This window comes from Hemicordylus capensis, chromosome 7, assembly GCF_027244095.1.
Source record: "Hemicordylus capensis ecotype Gifberg chromosome 7, rHemCap1.1.pri, whole genome shotgun sequence".
In the NCBI taxonomy this organism is placed as follows: Eukaryota; Metazoa; Chordata; class Lepidosauria; order Squamata; family Cordylidae; genus Hemicordylus; species Hemicordylus capensis.
This window is the reverse complement of record NC_069663.1, coordinates 12,827,989-12,848,942: the sequence shown is the minus strand read 5'-3', so window position 1 is coordinate 12,848,942 and position 20,954 is coordinate 12,827,989. Positions and strand designations below refer to the sequence as shown.

The following is a 20,954-nucleotide window of genomic DNA, read 5'->3' as shown; positions in this document are numbered from 1 at the left end:
TACTTGCTTTAGCCCTTAAGCAATTGTCTCCAGATTTCCTCCCTGAGCTGTTTTCTCATCAAACTGGGTTTCTCTGCTAAATACAGAGTTGATTCAAATTCTCCCCTAAATTATGTGCGTGTGTGTGTGTATACACACACTTACACTTACATGTTACAGTTATGAGATGGGTTGCTCCAGTCATATGTTTACATCTGGATTGCAGTCTTGTTGACTGTCCCATTAATTGGCATAAGAGCAGCCACCTAATGGTGCAGCACGGAAATAACTTTAGCTAGCACGAGGTTGCTGGTTCGATACCTCGCAGGTATGTTTCTCACACTATAGGCCACACCTATATCGGGCAGCAGCGATATAGGAAGATGCAGAAAGGCATCGTCTCATATTGCACAGGAGGAGGCAATAGTAAACCGCTCCTGTATTCTACCAAATAAAACCACAGGGCTCTGTGGGCACCAGGGTTGACACTGACTCGATGGCACAACTTTGCGTTTACTCATGAGTAATGTTGTTTCTCTCTTCCGCGTCCATGCGCGCACACGCTCTCGTACATGTATGTTTTCTCTCTCTCTCCCTGGGGTACCTGAGCTGAACATCTGTGACAGAAGGGTACTTGTTGAAAAAAAGGGTTGGGAAACCCGGAGGTCGGACATGACACCCACAGTATCCCAGTTCTCCTTCTAACTTTCTAATCAAAAGAGATCGAATGAATCCTGTTGGATCCTTGCGAGGGAGGAATGCTTCTAATTATGTTCCTTGGGGATGCCAAATTCTGCTTTCCAGAGTAGTCATCACTGGCTTTGAATGGGGGGGTCTTGTGGCACAGAAGCAAAACCCGGTGTGGTAGCAAATGGCTGTAGCCGGCTCACGGGATTGTTCTCTTCTTCCCTCAGCGAGGGCGACTGGTGGGAGGCCCGGTCTCTGAGCACAGGAGCGACGGGCTACATCCCTAGCAACTACGTGGCACCTGTGGACTCCATCCAGGCGGAAGAGTACGTATGGAAGCCACGCAGGAGGCTTGGCAGGCAGGGCTGGGACCCCCAAATCTCCTCCGGAAGAGAGTGTGTGTGTGTTTTCACACACCAGCCAAACTTACCCCAAAGTCCCTTCGAGATCCTTGGAAGCACTCCACGCACAAGTCAGGCTTTGTCGTATGAATTCTAGCTTATCTAGGTGTATTTCCGGGTTTCTAAAATGCTGGTTTTAAGCGACCTTTTCGGAAACCGGTGGAGCAAATAGGGAGAGGCACTGATGTAGAATCATTAGCATGATAAGAGGGATACTCTCATTAGAAATGCAGATATAACTCTTTAGAAAGCTCTCTCCCCCCCCCCCTCGCCCCCATTGGCTCTAAGGAAAACACGGAAGCATCAGAACAAATCCGAGAGAAGAGGGGAGGGGCTTCTCCCCTCAATGCTGCGAGTATAGTTTGAAACATGAACTACATGTACCCCGCAGCATGAAGCTATGTGTGAATAACTCCCTGGAGAGGGGAGGGGCTGCAGGAGGGTTCAAGTGTTGGTTTAAGGATCCAGTTAAGGACCTCGGGGAGTAGGGTGAGGAAAGCCCCCTGCCTGGAGACCTCCGTGAGCTACTGCCAGTAAGAGAAGACTAGAGGGGGAAGGGTTCCAAGAGTCCAGAGAGGATAGTTTAATGGGGGGGACGACACATAGGGTTTTCTGGGAATGGGGTATAAAGTTTCTGTATTGCAATCAATGGGCTCTGAACAGCCTAATCCTGTCTCCTGATCCTTCACAGAGAAAGGGCAAGTTCACATACAACACGGAACCATGGTTTATTTCAACCAAGGTTTATTTAGCAAACCTGGATTGGCACTACTGATAATTGTCCTCCAGGCTAGTGGCTGTCACCACATCTTGTGGCAGAGAATTCCATAGGTTAATTATGCATTGTGTGAAAAGGTACTTCCTATAGTTGGTCCTAAATTTCCCGACCTTCAGTTTCATGGGATGGCCCCTGGTTCTAGTGCTGTGAGAGCAGGAGAAAAATTTCTCTCTATCCACTCTCTCTCTGTGCGGTCTCATTTCAGATGGGGTGCTGAACAGGACTTCCAGTGGGCTGGATAGGATCTTCTATTAGGGATGTGCACATATGAGTTCGGAGGCCCTTTTATGGGCCTCCGAACAGGTTCGAACAGCCAGTGGTTGGGCTGGTTTGAAGGCGGGGGGCACCTTTAAGGGCAGAGGAGGGTGCACATGCGCCCGCCCCGACACATTTCCTCCGCTGGGGCTCTTTTAAAAACCGCCGGCGCTTTTTAAAAATCTGGTCCAGCAGGGCAGCCGCAAACCTCCCTGTTGCCCCATTCCCTCCTCAGTCTGGAAGTGACGCCGTGCATGCACAAGTTGTGCTCGCTTGCATGCGTGTCGGGTGTGCGGATGACTTGCACACACGCATGCCGATGTGCACACGCGTGTGGGGTACCTCTGGTCACTTCCGGACCGAGGAGGGAGCGGGGCAGCAGGGAGGGACGCCAGACTGGTTTTTAAGAGAGTGCCGATGGAGCAAAGTTGGTGGAGGGGGGGAAGTGCACCCTTTCCCGCCCTTAAAGGTGCCCCCTCCCCGCTGGTTCTGTGCCCATTCCTATCTTCTATGCCCTGCACAGCTTCCATTCATCCTTAATATGTATAATTCTGCCTCCAAGAATCCCGTTTTAGGAGAACTGCTAAAGCTGGACTCCTGGAAGCAGAATCCTACAGATGGACCAAGATGTCTAACAGTCCCCATTTCCCCCAGTGGTTCCACTCCCGGCTGGCAGGGCCTTAGGAGAGGTGATCTTTTTGGGGAGGCGGATATCACTCTTCCATTTGCTTTCCCAGGTGGTACTTTGGGAAAATCGGCCGCAAGGATGCTGAGAGGCAGCTTCTGTGCCACGGCAGCCCTCGAGGGACCTTTCTCATTCGCGAGAGTGAGACCACCAAAGGTACCAGCACTCCCTCTCCTCCTCACCCTCCAGGACAGGGACCAGCAGGGTTAGGGGTGCAAAAGCTCCAGCTCAGTGAAGCTTAGGGAAGAAGTGTTGGTGACAAAGTTCTTGGCCCTCCCTCCCTCCCTCCTTCTTGACCAGGGTTGCTGAATTTCGGCCCTCCTCTTGGGCTACAACTCTCATCGTCCCTGACTATTGGCCACTATGACTGGAGATGATGGGAGCTGTAGTCCAAAAGCAGCTGGAGGGCTGAAAGGCCATTGCTCTTGTCCTATTGAAAGGGTGGCCAAGGGCGGGGAGCTGGTCTTGTGGTAGCAAGCATGAATAGTCCCCTTTGCTAAGCAGGGTCCACCCGGATTTGCATTTGAATGGGGGACAACATGTGAGCAATGTCAGAGATTCCAGAGGTGGGTGGGGCCTCTCCCGGTAGAGCACCTGCCTGCTTGCATGCAGAAGGTTCCTAGTTCCCTCCCTGGCAGCATCTCCAAGAGAGGGCTGGGAGAGACTCCTGCCTGCAACCTTGGAGAAGCGCTGCCAGTGTAGATGGACCCATGGTCTGACCCGGTAGAAGGCAGCTCCCTATGTTCCTATGAAAGAGATGTTTCAGGGGGGGGGATTAATTAAGTATTCCATCCACAAATGACATCACCTGAGCCTGAGCATCTGCTTACTGCAGGGCTTCTCAAACCTGGGTCCCCAGATGGTGTTGGGGATGTCCTTAAGGCAGGGCCAGCCGGGTGGCTCTGCCCCAGGCCCTGCTCTTTTAACCCCCCTCAGAATAAACTGCTATCAGTCAGTGTAGACCAGGGCTGCACAACTTCAGCCTTCCTGCAGATGTTGGACTACAGCTCTTGTCATCCCTGACTATTGGCCCCTGTGGCGGGGGATTATGGGAGTTGTAATCCAACATCATCTGGAGGGCTGAAGTTGGAAAGCCCTGGCACAGACAATATTGAACTGGATGGACCAATGAACTGACTCAGCATGAGGCCACTTCCTATGCTCCTGGGTGCTAAAGCATCACTGAGTGCTGCAGGAAATGTTGGTTTCCCTCTGCCATGACTTCCCATCTCCCTGTCCCAGGTGCCTACTCACTGTCTATCCGTGACTGGGACGAGGTGAAAGGTGACCACGTCAAGCATTATAAAATCCGGAAGCTGGACAACGGTGGCTATTACATCACGACGCGGGCTCAGTTTGAAACAGTGCAGCAGCTGGTCCAGCATTACATTGGTAAGGTGAAGCACGGAGTCACTGAGAGGCTGGGAATGAAAATGCAAAAGGCCCATTCACACATGGTGTGCAACACTCGTACGACGAGTGAACAGCGTAGGGATCTGCCCGAACCGGCTTTAAGAACCAGGTAAGCAGGCGCGTGTGTGGACACCACGTGTGTGCTGGTGCCGCGTGGAGGTGCTTGAACGGAGCGCCACCTCAGCCAGAAGCGGCATGGGGTGGCAGGGGGCAGGGGACGGCCGCCTTCCTCTTTCTTAACGCTCCCCCCCCACTACGGCACCGAAACCGGCGCTCAGACCGTGGTTTGTGCACAGCCCTGCTTCCTGCTTCTGACCATTATTTTTCTGAGGTGGCTGCAATGTTTCATTTTCAAAAATAAATGCCTGGAAAGTTAAAAGGTATGCCCTGGAAACCCTTTATCCCTAGCCCCGGAAGTCTGGGGCAGCTTGTCACTGATGCTGGGAAATGTCACACTACGCATGCTCAGAGGCACCCTCTTATGTATTATGGTCTTCCAGGGATGAGCACTGGAAACAGCTTCTGTGAGTTACTCTTGAGGATCCTTGCCTCAGGTTGAACCTTCACGTCTGTAGTATGTGCCTGACTTGTCCCCTTAGCTAAGCAGGGTCTGCCCTGGTTGCATATGAAAGGGAGACTGCAAGAGATTCCTCTTAGGGGATGGAGCCACTCTGGGAAGAGCAGAAGGTTTCAAGTTCTCTCCCTGCCACCTCCAAGATAGAGCTGAGAGGGATTCCTGCCTGCAACCTTGGAGAAGCTGCTGCCAGTCGGTGTAGACAATCCTGAGCTAGATGGACCAATGGTCTGACTCAGTATATGGCAGCTTCCTATGTTCCTATCTCAGTGTAATGTGAAGGGCCGTGAGTATCATACAGGGAGATCTCGACATCTGCAGGGGTTCTGTTCTCCGTTACTACCTTGGATACCACAGTTACCAAGACATTAAGTGAATGGGAATGTGGTGGGTGGGGCTTAGGTTCCACAAAGCTGGAGAAAAGGCAAAAATCAACGAAAAATGCAGGAAGGGGGGGGGGTTGCCCTACCATGCTTCGCAGCCCTCCAGCTGTACAGGAATGCCCCCTCCCAAGTCCCCATTTTTTTGTGAAAAATTGTGGGTGGGTGGGAATATTCTTCAAATATATACTGTATATTTTTAAAGATCCTTAAAATGGCTTCTTAAAGAACCTGCAGATACGTGGAGTTAACTTTTTTACCAGATTTTTTCACATGTGCTGAGGATGGGTGTCAAATACCCAACTCGCGATATGCGAATCTGCGATGTTGAATTCATGGATAGAGAGGTTCTGCTGTACAGGTACAAGTACCAGGACTGACACCGCACTTGGCTACAGTTTCGGATGTGCATTCCTTGGTGCATCCGATGGGAAGCAGCTCTTGCATTAATCTGGGGGTTCTCAGCCTTGGATCCTGGATTTTGTCTCAGTAGCTTTTGGGCATTATGGTTGTCGTCCAACAATATCTGGGGAGCCCAGGTTGGGAACCCCTGGATTTATTCGTCAAAATGGGAAGGAACCTTTCCAAGTCTGGCCCAAGCAGCTGAACAATCCAAAAGGTATATCCCAGAATTCTTTGCAGTGTTGTCAAACAGGGCTATTCTTCAAGAGCCCTGGTAGGAGCTGGGGCGGGGGGCAAATTGGCTAGTGAGGGCCCCTTTCCATTTAGTTTTAATGGGGGTTAAAAGAGCAGCTGTTGCCCTGCTTTTTTCTAAAAACAAGGACATTTGAGACACCCCATGGAGTTTCCACGGATATTCTGGACTATGCAGGGGCGTAGCAAGGTTGGAGTGTGGGCCCAGAGACAAGATTTTAAAGTGCCCCCCCTCGAAGCTCAGTTCATGAAGTAAAGAAATCTTAAATGAGGCTGAATAGTGGTAACAAAAAGCATGGTGTGTGTGTGTGCGTACATACACACACACACCTATGTGCCATAATAGAACATCATCCTAAATTATTTTTTAAGGTTTTTTAAATTGTGGACGATGCAAATCATTGAATGGTACTAGAGAAAGACATGCTGTTCTGGTAGCTCCAGATCTTAACACTCACATCAATTTCGGAGGATGAATACAACTGAAGGAAGCCCGGGCGGGTGCGTGGCTGGGGGAGTCAGTCATGTGACTTGCCTCTGGGGGGGGCCAAGGCAGTGGACCCCCAGACAATTGTCTCCCCTTGCCCTATTATAGTTACGCCCCTGGGACTATGTGGTGGGAAGGCAGAAAACCCTGAAGAAATAAAGGGAGGCATGTCGCACGTCTCTAGTGGCACCTGCTATCTGAATCCTAGCACTTTTGAGAATCAATGTGTGCAGCTACCCACAGAAGCTTGGTGTGTGTTTGTGTGTGTGTTGGGGGGAGTGTCCAGGGTCCCGAGGCCTGGAAGATGGCTCCAGTCCTCCTTTGGGCCAAATCAAGTTTACTCCACAGAACTTTCTATGCCCTTCAGATTTGAAATGGCCACCGAGGGTCCAAAGGCTGCGAACTTGCCTCAGCCCAGGAGTTCTCAAATGGGGGTCCCCAGATATTGTTGACTATAATTCCCACCATCCCATGCCTCAGTTACAGCAGGGAGTTGGAGTCCATCATTTGGGGACTCCCATTTGAGAACCTCTGCCTTAGACCCATCCAATATGTGGGTCACAATGATTGCTTCTTGCACTGGCTATAACCACTGTCCTTTGCTGTCTTTCTTGATGTGTAATTGAAAGCAGGTTGCCCTCTGTCTGTGCCAAGGCAGCCTCAAAGAGATTCTCTCCAAGGGACTGATGTAAAGAAAAGCCTGCATATGCTGCCATCTGGTGGTGGCCAACAGTATTGTTGTTCTCCATAACCTCACGGATCACAAACATGTAACTTGTTTTGTGCCTGCTGTCTCATCATTCTCTTTTTTAAATTATTATTATTATTATCTCTTCCTCGATGTACCTATTCCCTCTCCCTGCTTGCTTTCCTGGGCTCCTTCATCAAGAGAGAGCTGCAGGCCTCTGCTGCCGCCTCGCTGTGCCATGTCACAAGGGGATGCCCAAACTGGCAGACCTGTCCGTCAAAACCAAAGACGTGTGGGAGATCCCGCGTGAATCCCTGCAGCTCATCAAGAAGTTGGGCAATGGGCAGTTTGGGGAAGTGTGGATGGGTACGGCTGGCCGTGAGAACGGGGGAGGCTGGCCTGAGAGGGAGGAGGAAGAGGAAGAGGATGCCAGGCCTGGCCCATCCTTGTGGGAGGCGGGACATGTGCAAATATGGGTGGAAATCTGGGCAGCCCTAAGGCAAAGTGCAAAACACTGCCATACCTCGTGCCCCGGTTCAGGACCCAACCTTTGCAAGCCTTGAAAGTGCATTGGGGGGCAGGGAGAATGGAAGGTTTCCTTCTCTCCTCTCCTCATGCTTCTTGCAAACTTTCCAAGAGAGGCAGGGGCGAGATCCATCCCAAGGATCTGCTCTGATGGTGAAAGTAGGTGGGGCATCTCGCTGCCCTGCTGGCTCCCCCAAAATCCACCGCTGGAGGTGACTGCCTCACTTTGCCTCATGAGAGGGCCGCTCCTGAAAATCGCAGGTTGCCGTCCCTCCTATCGGCTTCCTTTTGCAAATGGAGGCAACATGATTGTGCCTTTCTAGAGATAGGAAAGTTCTTGATTCTTACTGTTTTAAACACCATGCAGTCAACATTAAGTGATATTGCAACAATTTTGGTTCCATGTGGTCAAGATTTCAGTTCAGTGCAGCCAAAGCCATATCATGGCCACTATTTGAAAATGCAGATTGCCTCCACCACACCATTTGTGGGACTGCACTGTTCTTTCGGCATGTACCACCCACATATTCCAGGAACAGTACTGGAAGTGCACCACCATGAGACTTTTGGGCAGCAAAGCTCTGCTCTTGCTTCCCACTACAACCCTTCCACACTAGTGGATCTCCTGGTGAGTAAGTACTGCACTTTGCTATGTGAGAGCTCTAGAGTTCCTCCCTGCCAGCATATCTACTCAGGAGGAGGTCGTAAGAAGCATTCCACTTCTAGGGAGGTGCAAACCGGCTCAACCTCGAGCTGGTTTGCCATCAGACTGGCCTGACACTCAGCTTGATGTCGACCCAAATATGCTCAGGGCCGGTTCAGGGGTTCTGACATGTGTTTTTAAAAAATTAACTCACCGCCTCCAGAGGACGCTGCTGCAGCTGTGGGGGAGGTCTCCAGTGGTTCCCCCTCCCCCTGCTAGCCTCCCCACTGTCCCAAGTGGCACAATTTGGGCCTGTTCTGGGCCTCTCTGCGCTGGCGGCGGCCATTTTGGAGGCTGCTGTATATGTGCATTTGCCATCTGCATGACCCAGCCGGTGTCCATGTGCGGCAGCCTCCAAAACCTATAAGGCCTCCAAAACCTTGTCAATGGCAGTCTAGTCGGGGGAATTTCAGCAGGCAGGCCTGAACCTACCCAAATTCTCATTTCTACCAAATGGCATGACTCTGCATAAATAAATGGATTAGAAATAGAAGGTAGCCCTGTACAGGTTGTTTTACCTGTACAAAGTACAGAAGCCCTTTCCTCTCTCTATTAAGTTGGGTACTGCCGCTTTATATGTTAGCTGTGGGTACCATCGGGTGGTCAATGCAGATACTGCAGCCTGATCATGTTGGGCCTGTGCTACTCTCCTCCACTTCCTCCTCCTGGGCTCCAGCTGTTGCGCGGATGCATGTGGCACTCATGGCTCCATTTTCCACCTCACTCTCTCTCCCTCCCTCCTTCATCCCATCCCACCCCTTACAGAGTTCAATGATGGTCTCTGCCACTTACTAACCGAGGTCTGCCCCAATCTGAAGCCCCAGACTATGGGACTGTCCAAAGATGCGTGGGAAATCATGCACGAGTCCATACACTTTGACAAGAAACTTGGCATGGGATGTTTCGGCGATGTGTGGATGGGTAAGGCAGGGCAGAACATCAGGCTGTCGCCCAGCACAGAGCCTGCAGGGCTGCTCCCTGGTGGAAGGACCACTTTGGGAAGGGATGGGGCCAGAGCTCTGCATGCAGAAGGTCCCAGGTTCAGTTCCTGGCCGCCTCTCCAGATAGAGCTGGGAAAGACTCCTGCTTGGAACTCTTGAGAGAGCTGGTCTGGTGGTAGCAAGCAGGGTCTGCCCTGGTTGCATATGAATGGGAGACTTGATGTGTGAGCACTGCAAGAGATTCCCTTCAAGGGATGAAGCCTTAGAAGGTTCCAAGTTCCCTCCCTGGCAGCATCTCCAAGATAGGGCTGAGAGAGATTCCTGCCTGCAACCTGGGAGAAGCCGCTGCCAGTCTGTGAAGACAATACTGAGCTAGATAGACCAATGGTCTGACTCAGTATATGGCAGCTTCCTCTGTTCCTATGTTCCACTGCCAATCAGTGTAGGCAATACTGAGTTAGATGGAGCAGTGGTCTGGCTTAGTAAAAGGCAGCTTCATCTGGGGATGGGGCCCTAGCTCAGTGGTAGAGCATCTGCCTTGCATGCAGAAGGCCCCACGTTCACTTCCTGGCATCTCCAGGAGCTTTCTCAGACAGCAGTCTTTCCCATGGGTTTTCTGCGAGGTTTTACTGCAAGTTCAAAGTTGCCCCCCAAAAAACCTGATGCAAAAAGTGGAATTTTTTTTTTTTTTTACCCTGGAAATAAATCAGGCTACACTTTAATGTGCAATGAAAGACCTGAATTGTGGTTGAAGTGTCCCCTGACAGCTTGCATGGACTTTTGGAGTCAAGGTGGTTGATCTGTGAATGCACACCTCCACTGAGGCAAACTAAAAGCCGGGTGTGGAAAACATCCAGGGAGGGCTGGGCAAGTCTCCTGCCTGTCACCTTGGAGAACCCCTGCCGGTCAGTGTAGACAGGACTGAGCTAGAAGAGCAAACGAGCTGACTCAACATAAGGCAGCTTCATCGCTTCCTGCGTTGGACTCTTCACTTTGGAGGCATCCCTCTCATCACACACACACACACACACACACACCTCCTTCTCATTGTTGTCTTCTAGTTAGCACCCTTCCGATCTGGCCACGACTTCCCCTGTCCATTTCCATTTCCATTTCCATGGGTGGTGGTGTGGGAGGGCACGAGCCCCGCGCGGCGTTCCTCCCCGCCCCATCCTCCCAGTGACTCTGTCCTTGCTTCCGGCTGGCTCCAGGCATGTGGAACGGCACCACGAAAGTGGCCGTGAAGACCCTGAAGCCGGGCACCATGTCCCCGGAAGCCTTCCTGGAAGAGGCCCAGATCATGAAGCGCTTGCGGCATGACAAGCTGGTGCAGCTGTATGCCGTGGTGTCGGAGGAGCCCATCTACATCGTCACCGAGTTCATGAGCCAAGGTCCGGTGGTGGCTCTCGCCCTCAGCGCCAGGGGGCTTCGAGAGGAGTGAGCCCCTGGGCGGACCTATGAGGGGCTCAGGAGGAGGGGCGGGGTTGGAGCTCAGTGGGAGGGCCAGGGAGCGTTGCCCAGAATTACCATGAACCTGAGATGGCCTGAGGAGAGGAGAGCTGGTCCTGTGGTCACAAGCATGACTTGTCCCCATAGCTAAGCAGGGTCCGCCCTGGGTGCATCTGAATGGGAGACTTGACGTGTGAGCACTGCAAGATATTCCCCTCAGGGGATGAAGAAGGGAAGAACTCTGAGAAGAGCATCTAGGCTCCAAGTTCCCTCCTTGGCTTCTCCAAGACAGGGCTGAGAGAGATTCCTGCCTGCAACCTTGGAGAAGCCGCTGCCAGTCTGTGAAGACAATACTGAGCTAGATAGACCAATGGTCTGACTCAGTATATGGCAGTTTCCTATGTTGGCCTTCATGGCCCAAATGTGTGGGCCTGGCGCGTAGACTGCCTGAGCAGCTAAAGCAGCGTGAACAGAACTGGGGAGTTGCAGGGGAGGGGTTCTTGGGGAGGGGTCCTACCCGGCCACTGCTTTGCTGATCCTCTGACTCTCTCCTCCACAGGGAGTTTGCTGGATTTTTTGAAAGATGGTGACGGCCGCTTCCTGAAGCTCCCCCAGCTGGTGGATATGTCAGCCCAGGTAAACAGTGGCTTAAAAAAAAAAAAGTAATTTCAAATTAAAACTTCCTGGAAGTCCAAAAAATAGCTAAGCCTGCCCCCTTGGACTCAGTCCCAGTGGTTACAGGGTTCCCCCCTCCCTTTACATATTAAAATTTGCCCCCAAGAAATTAATCAACTGAATGGATTTATAAAGCTTGCAGTCCTGACTAGAATGTATCTCTCTGCAGTGGAGTCACTAGCTACAGTGCAAAAGGTTTTGAGGTCATCCTCTTCAAGAAATGGGCACAGCTGTCGAATCAGCCGGAGCTGATAGGAAGCACTCCTGGCCATGGCCTCCACCTGAGATACCAGGGTGAGGCCTGGGTCCAGGAGTACTCCCAGGCTGCGCACCTGCTCCTTCTGGGGGAGTGTAACCCCATCCAGCACAGGAAGATCTAACTCACCCCTCAGATTCTGAACCCCCACAATGAGCACCTCCGTCTTGCTTGGATTCAGCTTCAATCTGTTATCCCTCATCCAGCCCATTACTGCCTGTAGGCAGGCATTTAGAGAATGAGTGCCATTTCCTGAAGATGAAAAGGAGAAGTAGATTTGGGTGTCATCACCATACTCATAACACCCAGCACCAAATCCCCTGATGAACTCACCCAGTGGTTTCATGTAGATGTTAAAAAGCATTGGTGCCAGAATGGAGCCCTGAGGGACTCCATATAACAGCTCCCATTTTGAGGAGCAACTGTCACCAAGCTCCACCATCTGGAATCTACCCGAGAGATAGGAGCGGAACCACTGCAAGGCAGCGCCCCCTATCTCCAACTCCCCCAGGCGATCCAGAAGGATACCATGGTTGATGGTATCGAACGCCACTGAGAGATCCAGAAGAACCAGCAGAGTCACACTCCCTCTATCGATTGCCCGGTAAAGGTCATCCATCAGGCCGACCAAGGCTGTCCCAACCCCATAGCCAGCTCTAAAGCCAGTTTGAAATGGGTCTAGATAATCAGTTTCCTCCAAGACTGCCTGGAGCTGGTCGGCCTGCACTCACAGCAGAAATCCGTGCTGGGGGAATGCACTCCCAGCAGAAATCCGCAATCTTAATTCTTTATTGACCTTCAGGAGAGCCCTTTAAACCTATCTGTTTAGCCTGGCCTTCCAGGGTTTTAATTAGTTTTAATTGTTTTAATGGTCTAACCTGGGTTTCAAGGTTTTAATTGTTCTTATTATTTGTTTTTAAAGAGGTTTTTTAATTGTTAATTGGTATTTATATTTCTGTTTTAATTGTTGTTGGTTTTAATAGCTTCTGTTTTAATTGTAAACCTCCCTGAGCCTTTTCAGAAGGGCGGTATGAAAATCAAATCAAATCAAAGAATGAATGAAAGATGTGCATGTGGCGTGTAATTCTTTGGCAGCTGTAGCTAAAGCTTCTGCTTCTTGTTCCTGTCCTCTACCCCATGCTGGCCGTGTGGCCCACCTGGAATCCAACTTGTTCAGGGACGCAGAGGGTGGGGGATGGAGGAAAGCCGAGTGACCAGAAGATTCTTCAGCTGCCTCTTCTTCTGCTGTACAGGAGCATTTAAAGCCAAACACACGATCTCTGGGTTCAGCATGGCAAATCTAGCCCTCTTCCCCCATTAGGCTGTTGCAGAACCATTTAGAAACATGTCTATACTAGACAGCTAAACCAGATTCACTCCCGATATGGATACAGATACAACAAATATTTATATACCACTTTTCAACATAAGTTCCCAAAGCGGTTTACATAGATATAATATAATAAATTAAATTAAATTAAATTAAATTAAATGTATAGCTGCTGTAGCTTCCAAACATTGGCCCGTTGTTCTCTGAAAAGGTGATTGCATCTGAGGGAGGTTTCCTCAGGCTTACTCTGCTGTCTAAGCTGCCCTGGAAGAGTTTGGAGCTAAACCTTCCTTTGGGGAGAAGTAATGGCAGGGAATGCTCAACCTTGGGTCCCCAAGTGTTATTGGACTTCAGCTCCCATCATCCCAAAGCGATTGTGACTGGGGGTGATGGGAGTTGTAGTCCAACAACATCTAGGACCCAAGGTTGAGAACCCCAGATGCGCAGAGATGTGCCCCTAGGTCAGGGCTGCTCAACTTCGGCCCTCCTGCAGATGTTAGCCAACAATTCCCATAATCCTTGGCTATTGGCCACTGTGGCTGGGGATTATGGGGTTTGTAGTTCAAAAACAGCTGGGGAGCCTAAGTTGAGCTTAGGTGGTGGTGAGCAAAAGAGCTGAAACACTTGGGCTCTCCGTGATGCTGCCGGACTCTCATTTCTCTGCCTCAATACCCTGTTCAGATTGCTGCTGGAATGGCCTACATCGAGCGGATGAACTACATCCACCGGGATCTGCGGGCAGCTAATATTCTTGTGGGGGACAACCTGGTGTGTAAGATCGCTGACTTCGGCCTGGCCCGTCTCATTGAGGACAACGAATACACAGCACGCCAAGGTGAGTGGTCACTTTTGCCTTGGAAGGACAGCACTAGAGGTCAGGAGTTCCCAATCTTGGGTCCTGAGATCTTGTTGGACTACAACTCCCATCATCCCCAGCCACAATGGCCAAGCTTGGGGACCCCTGATTGACTGTAATGGCTGGGGGGCGATGAGAATTTTCGTCAGCTACATCTAGGAATCCCTGTCTCAAGGAGCACCGGGTCTGTCTAGAGATGTGATTTGTGATGGGTGTAGTGGTGAAGGAGTGAAATCTAGGCCCATTCCATCCAGTGGAACTAAGATGATGATGCAGAATATTTATATACCACTTTTCAAAACAAGTTCTCAAAGTGGATGGTTTGTTTGTTTGATTGATTGATTGATTGATTGATTGATTAAGTGCCGTCAAGTTGGTGTCGACTCTTAGCGACCACATAGATAGATTCTCTCCATGATGATCTGTGTTCAACTTGGCTTTTAAGGTCTCTCGTTGGTGCATTCATTGCTGCCAGAATTGAGTCCATCCACCTTGCTGCTGGTTGTCCTCTTCTTCTCTTACCTTCCACTTTTCCCAGCGTTATGGACTTCTCAAGGGAGCTGGTTTTTCAAGGGAGCTGAGTTTTCGCACAATGTTTACATAGATATAAATAAATAAAATGGCTCCTTGTCCCCAAAGGGCTCACAATAAAAAAAAAGAAACATAAGATAGACATGAGCAACAGCCACTGGAGGGATGCTGTGCTGGGGCTGGATAGGGCCAGTTGCTCTCCCCTTGCTAAACATAAGATAATCACTACTTTAAAACGGTGCCTCTTTGCTCAGTGAGCAGGGGAAGCCGGTCCATCAGTTCTGGACATGTAGGAAATATTTTTTGAGCCAGAGGACCACAACTGAGCTCCAGCTTAGAGCCTTGTCACCATGAGGAACGGCTGTGTTGCGTCTAATGTGGCTCATTGGCTGACATGCCGTGTGCCAAGAGAAACAGGAGCCAAAAACAAATCTTCATCACCATGACGTTCAAGCGGAAAGATATAGCGGGGAATACAAATCGGCCCAGCACATTTTGGAACTTCAATATGCTGAAACACGGAGGCCTGTTTGTATCCCCCTATTTGTCTTTCCAAGAGCACCGTTTGCTGCTTCTAGTTTCCTTTGTGCTGCTTCTCCTTTTCTCTGCTGCCTGAAATGACCGTCCTGAATTCCCTGGTGGTCTCCAGGGAATTGCCTTTCAAGAGGTAGACAGGGTGGGCATTGCTGGTGAGGGGTGTGTGTGGCATTGCCTTTCAAGAGGTAGACAGCCTGCTCGGTGAACTAGCAACTGGGCTCCCCGGGTTGTGAGCACATTTCCTTCCTGATGAAAAAGAATTTTTCTTTCCACTGTGGATCCATCTCCTTCCTGGCAGGTGCCAAGTTCCCCATCAAGTGGACTGCCCCGGAAGCTGCACTTTACGGCAAGTTTACCATCAAGTCGGACGTCTGGTCCTTCGGCATTCTGCTGACAGAGCTTGTCACCAAAGGACGAGTCCCCTATCCAGGTAAAATGGGGAAGTTCTGATGCCGGCCTAATAATAGTTAATAATCAATTTATTATCATTAGAGCAAATAATAGTAATAGTAAGCCACTTTATTTGTTAGCTGTCCCATAGCAAATTGTTCTCTGGGTGGCTCGCAACACAGCATCGTAACATCAAGTGAAATGATGTTTTACATGGGTTCCATCACATAACCCATGAAATCACCACACACACCCCCAATACAAAACAAATTTTAAACCTTTTTTAAGAGTTGCTATTATCATTGAAATGTTGGGTGCTCTGGTGCAGCTCCTGCTCACTTCAGTGGAACTTGTGCCTGAGAAATTCCTCCTGGGTTGGGCAGATCTCTCTGCTGCCCTGTGCACCACCTTGGATTCACTACTTAAGGCAGCTGTTGCCTTGTGGCCTCCAATCAGGGCCAGCCTTCGGGTTGGGTGAGCCAGGCAGTCATAAGAAGCTGCCTTATACCTGAGTCAGTCCATAGGTCCATCTTGCTCAGGATTGTCTACCCAGACTGGCAGCAGCTCCTCCAAGGCTGCAGGCCAGAGTCTCTCTCGGCCCTATCTCGGAGATGCTGCCAGGGAGGGAACTTGGAACCTTCTGCTCTCACCAGAGTGACGGCTCCATCCCGAGGGGAAGATCTTACAATGCTCACACTTCTAGTCTCCCATTCAAATGCAAGGACGCCAGGCTGAGGTTGGTAGCTTCCAGTATGCTGAGTGAGTCTGCAGCAAGAGGGGAAAAGACTGAAGAAGTAGCTGGAGGGGGGGTCTGTGAGACTTCAGTGGGGTGGGGTCCCAGACCTGGCAGCAAAGCAGCCAGTTTGGATCACAAGGAGCCTGGTGGAGAAGAGAACGTAAGTACATATTCCTCCCTCGTATCCCTCATATTCTTGGGAAAGGCTGTTTGGACAGTTAAATAGCTGGCCATTACAGCTGAGGCCTATCCTTCTAATAAACAGATAATAAACTATTTACAATAAACTATCTCTAAATACTGTGAACAGCCAACAAGACAGTATGAAGATAGAAAGTCAGCAGGGGAAGGGGCACTTCCCAGTGTATTGCACAGAGTGCCACATGTATGACTATTTGCCCCATGGGCAGAAGTCATGGGTGTGTGTTCGGTGCAAGGAGCTCCTGGCCCTCAGGGAACAAATCTATTCCCTTGAGACCAAAGTGGCGGATCTGGAGAAGCCCAGAGAGACAGAGAGGCATGTGGACGAGACCTTCAGGGATGTGATAGAGGCATCCCACTTCAGGGCTGGTAGCTCCTCTGCTGTCAGGGAGAATGAAGGTCTTGGGCAAGGAGGACATCAGTCTGAGGAAGAGGGAAATGCTCCTTTAGAAGGGACCCCTTCAGTGGAAGATGAGCCCATATCCTCTCGCACGGGGGATATTCCTCTGGGGGGTGGGGGCCTCCTTGTAGTGGGTGATTCGATCATTAGAGGTATGGAGAGATGGGTTTGTGACCTGCGTGTTGACCGCACGGTGACTTGCCTGCCTGGTGCGAAGGTTGCGGACATCACACAGCGTCTAGACAGGCTCCTAGGCACTGCTGGGGAAGAGACAGCTGTCGTGGTGCACGTTGGAACCAACGATGTGGGGAAATGTAGTTGGGAGGTCCTGGAAGCCAAATTTAGGCTGATAGGCAGTGTATTGAAGTCCAAGACCCCCAATGTAGAAATGAGACCTCTAAGGAGGAGGTCTGTGTGGTGCTGGATGTCCTGCTTGCCAGAGGGCTGGGGGCAGCTGCCATTGGGAAGCTAGCAGGTGCGTCGGGCGAGGGGGTTGTGTCTGGTAGAAACCAGCAACAGCCAGGAAGAGAGCTGGTCTTGTGATAGCATGCATGATTTGTCCCCTTTGCTAAGCAGGATCTGTCCTGGTTTGCATTTGAATGGAAGACTACATGTGAGCACTGTAAAATATTCCCCTCAGGGGATGGGGCTGCTCTGTGAAGAGCACCTGCACACTTGTATGCAGAGAGTTTCAAGTTCTTTCCCTGGCATCTCCAGATCGGGCTGGGAGAGACTTTTCCTGGAGAAGTCACTGCCAGTCAGTATAGATAATATTGAGCTAGATCAGGCCTCATCAACTTAGGGCCCCCAGCTGTTTTTGGACTACAACTCCCATAATCCCCAGCCACAGTGGCCAATAGCCAGAGATTATGGGAGTTGTAGGCCAACATCTGCAGGAGGGCCAAAGTTGAGCAGCATTGGTCAGGGATTCTCAACGTGTGGGTCCCCAGATGTAATTGGACTTCAACTCCCATAATTCCTACCAAAGGCCACTGGGGCTGGGGATTATGGGAGCTGAAGTCCAATCACATCTGGGGACCCACACGTTGAGAAACCCTGAGCTAGATGGACAAATGTCTGACTCAAAACAAGGCATTTTCCTGTGTCCCACTGGAGGGATGCTGCTCAGTTGCTCTCCCCCTGCTCAGGAAAGGAGAGACGCCACTTTAAAAGGTGCCTCTTTCTGTTTTTCCTGCAGGCATGAACAACCGGGAAGTGCTGGAGCAAGTGGAACGGGGCTACCGGATGCAGTGCCCCACCAACTGCCCCCTCTCGCTGCACGAACTGATGGTGCAGTGCTGGAAAAAGGAGCCCGAGGAGAGGCCCACCTTCGAATACCTCCAGTCCTTCCTCGAAGACTACTTCACCGCCACAGAGCCTCAGTACCAGCCAGGGGACAACCAATAGTGGCGGCTGTGGATGCCCGCTGGGACTCGGGTTCACAGGCACTCCATCCCGGCGGCCTTCCTAGGCCGTATTACTCCGGGACTGGCCGTACACAAAAACAACCCCTTCCCTCTCCAGAGCCGAAAAGATCCTTTTTTTTGTACAATGGGGGTTGGACTCTTTAAAAAAAAAAATCATTCCACTTTGGGTTTTTGATTGAGACTTTGTCTGTGATGGAGTCCTGCCTCTCTGAGCCACTGCTGTGCCACTTTTTGGAGGTCTGAGCCGGGTTCAGGTTAGTGAGGAGAGAGTTTGTGGTGTTCAGTTCATGCTCTCTTAGCGAAGAACCTCTTTTCTCCTCCCCGCCTTCCATCATCGGGAGCAGCCATAACTCGGTGGTGGAATACCTGTTTTGCATGATGAAGGTCCTGGGTTCAAGTGTTGGCATCTCCAGTTAAGGATCTCTTGGGGTGGGGCTAGGAAAGTCCCCTGCCTGGAGACCTCTGTGATTTGCTGCCAGTCAGAGACGACTATGGGTGGGCTGATGGTCTGGCTCAGTATAAGGCTGCTTCGCAGATCATACTGGAAGGCAGTGAAGATTATTGGAGGGCGACACCTCTTTCCCAGTTCCCCACTTCCAGCTACCTCCCTTGACGCCCACTTGAAACATCTCTGAGGATGAGGGGTGGCCCAAGATATGGTGGCCCCTGACTTGCCCCACGCCCCTGGTGGGGGGCAGCTTCTTCTCAAAGCCAAGCCTTGCAAACTCTGGAAGTGCATGGGGAACATGGAGGAGAGCAGGTTGCTGGCAGCCTCCTCTTCTCTCCTTATGCTTCTTGCACACTTTGCAAGGAATGTGAGAGAGGTGCTCCCTGCTGCGTTTGCAAGGGTCCGATCGGTCCAGAAGGTCTGCTCCAAGAGTGGCAGTGGGGAGCATCTTGCCACCCTGCTGGCGCCCCAAGCGTCTGCTACCTGAGGCGACCGCCTTGCCTTGCCTCATGAAATGCAGAGGGCACCGTAGGCTGGCTCAGGTTCTGGACTGAGTTAACCCCGGCAGAGCTCAGCATGTGCAGAACTCTAAAGGAAGTGAGCTAAAATGCAGGCCACCCCCTTCACCTACTGCGGTTAGTCCCTTTTGTCCTCCAGCCTCCTCTGAGGGGCTTGATGCCCAGCTGCTGTGAAATGGATCTTTTTAGTGTCCCGTTCCTTCCTCTCCTCTTTCTTTTTAACTCTCCAAGTTCTTGACCAGAGCCAATTTGATTAAAGCCATAATGCACTGGCTGCGTGATGGGAGTGGACTGCTGCAAAACACCATTTAAATTGGAGAGGGAGGTCGCAAGGGTTATGGGTACTGTGATACTTTCCCCAGAAGGACCAGAGAGAAAAGACTGCCCAAAAGGTTGCCTTTCATCCCATGAAAGTTAGTAATAATTTAGGCAGTCTTCGTCCTGTGATGTGACAAGTTTAGTAGTCATTCTTTCTGCACAGGGAATGCTGACGTTCTATCGGGGCCACTAGAAATCTCTGACACAATTCTCAGCTATACAGAACTACATTTCCCAGGATTCTCTGGGGAGAGCCATGACAGTTATGTCGCTATATAACTGATTGAACTATGCATAGGCTCAGACTGTAAGCACTTTTATTCCACCCATCTCAAAGAGCCTACAGTCTGAACCTGTGCAGCCTGATCCTTTATCAGAAATAAACATGACTTGAGTTGGACAGCGCTTACTCCCAAGTATGTTGCTTCCACTATGGCTAACTCTTGCTGGGTGGTACTGATGTTATTTTAGAATACAGAATGCCCTATACCATGATCAGCTACCTGTAGGTCCATCATCCCTAAGCTTGCCTCTACAATCTTGAGGCCCAGATATTCCCTGAAGCTGAAGTTGTGATACAGGATTCTGGTAGCTGCGAGAGTTATCCTGGCCTAATGAAGAGTGGTGGGAAAAGACAATGAAAAATTAGCAAGCCGTGTGGATAGGGGCACAGTTCATGATGCTTCCTAGCTTTCTCTACCTGGAAGCCATACCTGCAGAGGAGGACATATTCTTCCCAAGAACAAGTTTCTCTCTTTGCTCCCATGGACTCTACTTGGGTGGATTCCCCTAGGCCCCAGAGACCTACCTCTCTGAAGCCACCCCCACTTGTGGGGGGGGGCAGAGAATGTGAAGCCTTGTGCCAACCCTTCTACATGAGTTCATGCACTGGTAATGTGTCAGTGAGTGAGAATGTAGACATGCTTGCTCATTTCTCTGAGGCAGTTCTAAAAGGTGATTCATCCACAGGAGTGGCAGATGAGCCGTGTAGCAACAGAGCAGGGGGAACAAGCCCAGACGATAAAGGAGGGGTGCTGCCTTTTTTGGCATGAGATAACCCATGCACTGCTGGATATGCACTGGCAGCAATTGGCTTGGGTTTTTAAGCAGTTGTCAGTTGCCACTCTACTCTTGGCCCAGGGCAAGTTTCAGCTGTGGGTAAGTTGCCGTGCAGGAAGCCACAGAATTCGGGAACATGTGGATGCTGTGGGCAAGTGATTACAGACCACATGTTAGATCCCAAACCCAGAGAGAGAATGCCGCCATGTGTTTCTTAGAGCTACCCCTTTCTATGCTACATTGTTGGATTGCTTTTTTTAAAAAAAGGAAGTCTGTAAATAAAGAAAAGTAAACCTTTCTACCAAGGTGTGCATGGTTCTTTTCTGGGTGTAGTAGGAGAAAGTGACATGCTCTCAGAATCAACCAGCTTGTCCCTTGTAAGTTTGTGTTTTTTTATATGCGCTAAGAGCATGTTGGTGACTGTGTGTGAGCATCTGTGTGTTAGGGGAATGCTTCAGCTCGCCTTCCCTATGCTCCTGTTTCTCTCTCCTTAGTTCTACTTTCACACACAGGCTCGCCTCTTTTTTCTTTCCCACTCCTAATATGGCACACAACTGCCTGTGCACAGTATTTGCTGCTCGGATATTTGACACCTGAGCACAGGCAACATAGCACAAGCAGACCTGTGCAACTGCAGGAGTGGTGGGGTGGGGGAGGGGCATAGCTCAGTGGT

The 20,954-nt window shown here is 50.6% G+C and overlaps 1 protein-coding gene across 6 annotated transcripts in view; it reads left to right on the top strand.

Annotated features, from left to right (window-relative positions):
• The window catches only part of FGR (FGR proto-oncogene, Src family tyrosine kinase), an 81,918-nt gene extending 61,339 nt beyond the window's left edge, over positions 1-20,579 (top strand). For 4 of the 6 annotated variants that reach the window (XM_053267325.1, XM_053267324.1, XM_053267327.1 and 1 more), the window contains 9 exons: positions 894-992; positions 2,838-2,941; positions 4,028-4,177; positions 7,183-7,347; positions 10,362-10,541; positions 11,159-11,235; positions 13,542-13,695; positions 15,083-15,214; positions 17,710-20,579. In XM_053267325.1, coding sequence (XP_053123300.1) covers positions 894-992; positions 2,838-2,941; positions 4,028-4,177; positions 7,183-7,347; positions 10,362-10,541; positions 11,159-11,235; positions 13,542-13,695; positions 15,083-15,214; positions 17,710-17,918 — 1,270 coding nt within the window. In that variant the 3' untranslated portion in view covers positions 17,919-20,579. Of the gene's footprint in view, positions 1-893; positions 993-2,837; positions 2,942-4,027; positions 4,178-7,182; positions 7,348-8,974; positions 9,131-10,361; positions 10,542-11,158; positions 11,236-13,541; positions 13,696-15,082; positions 15,215-17,709 lie in introns of all 6 variants that reach the window. The other 2 variants (XM_053267328.1, XM_053267329.1) reach the window with 2 other exon arrangements.
• Positions 20,580-20,954: the final 375 nt, after the last annotated feature.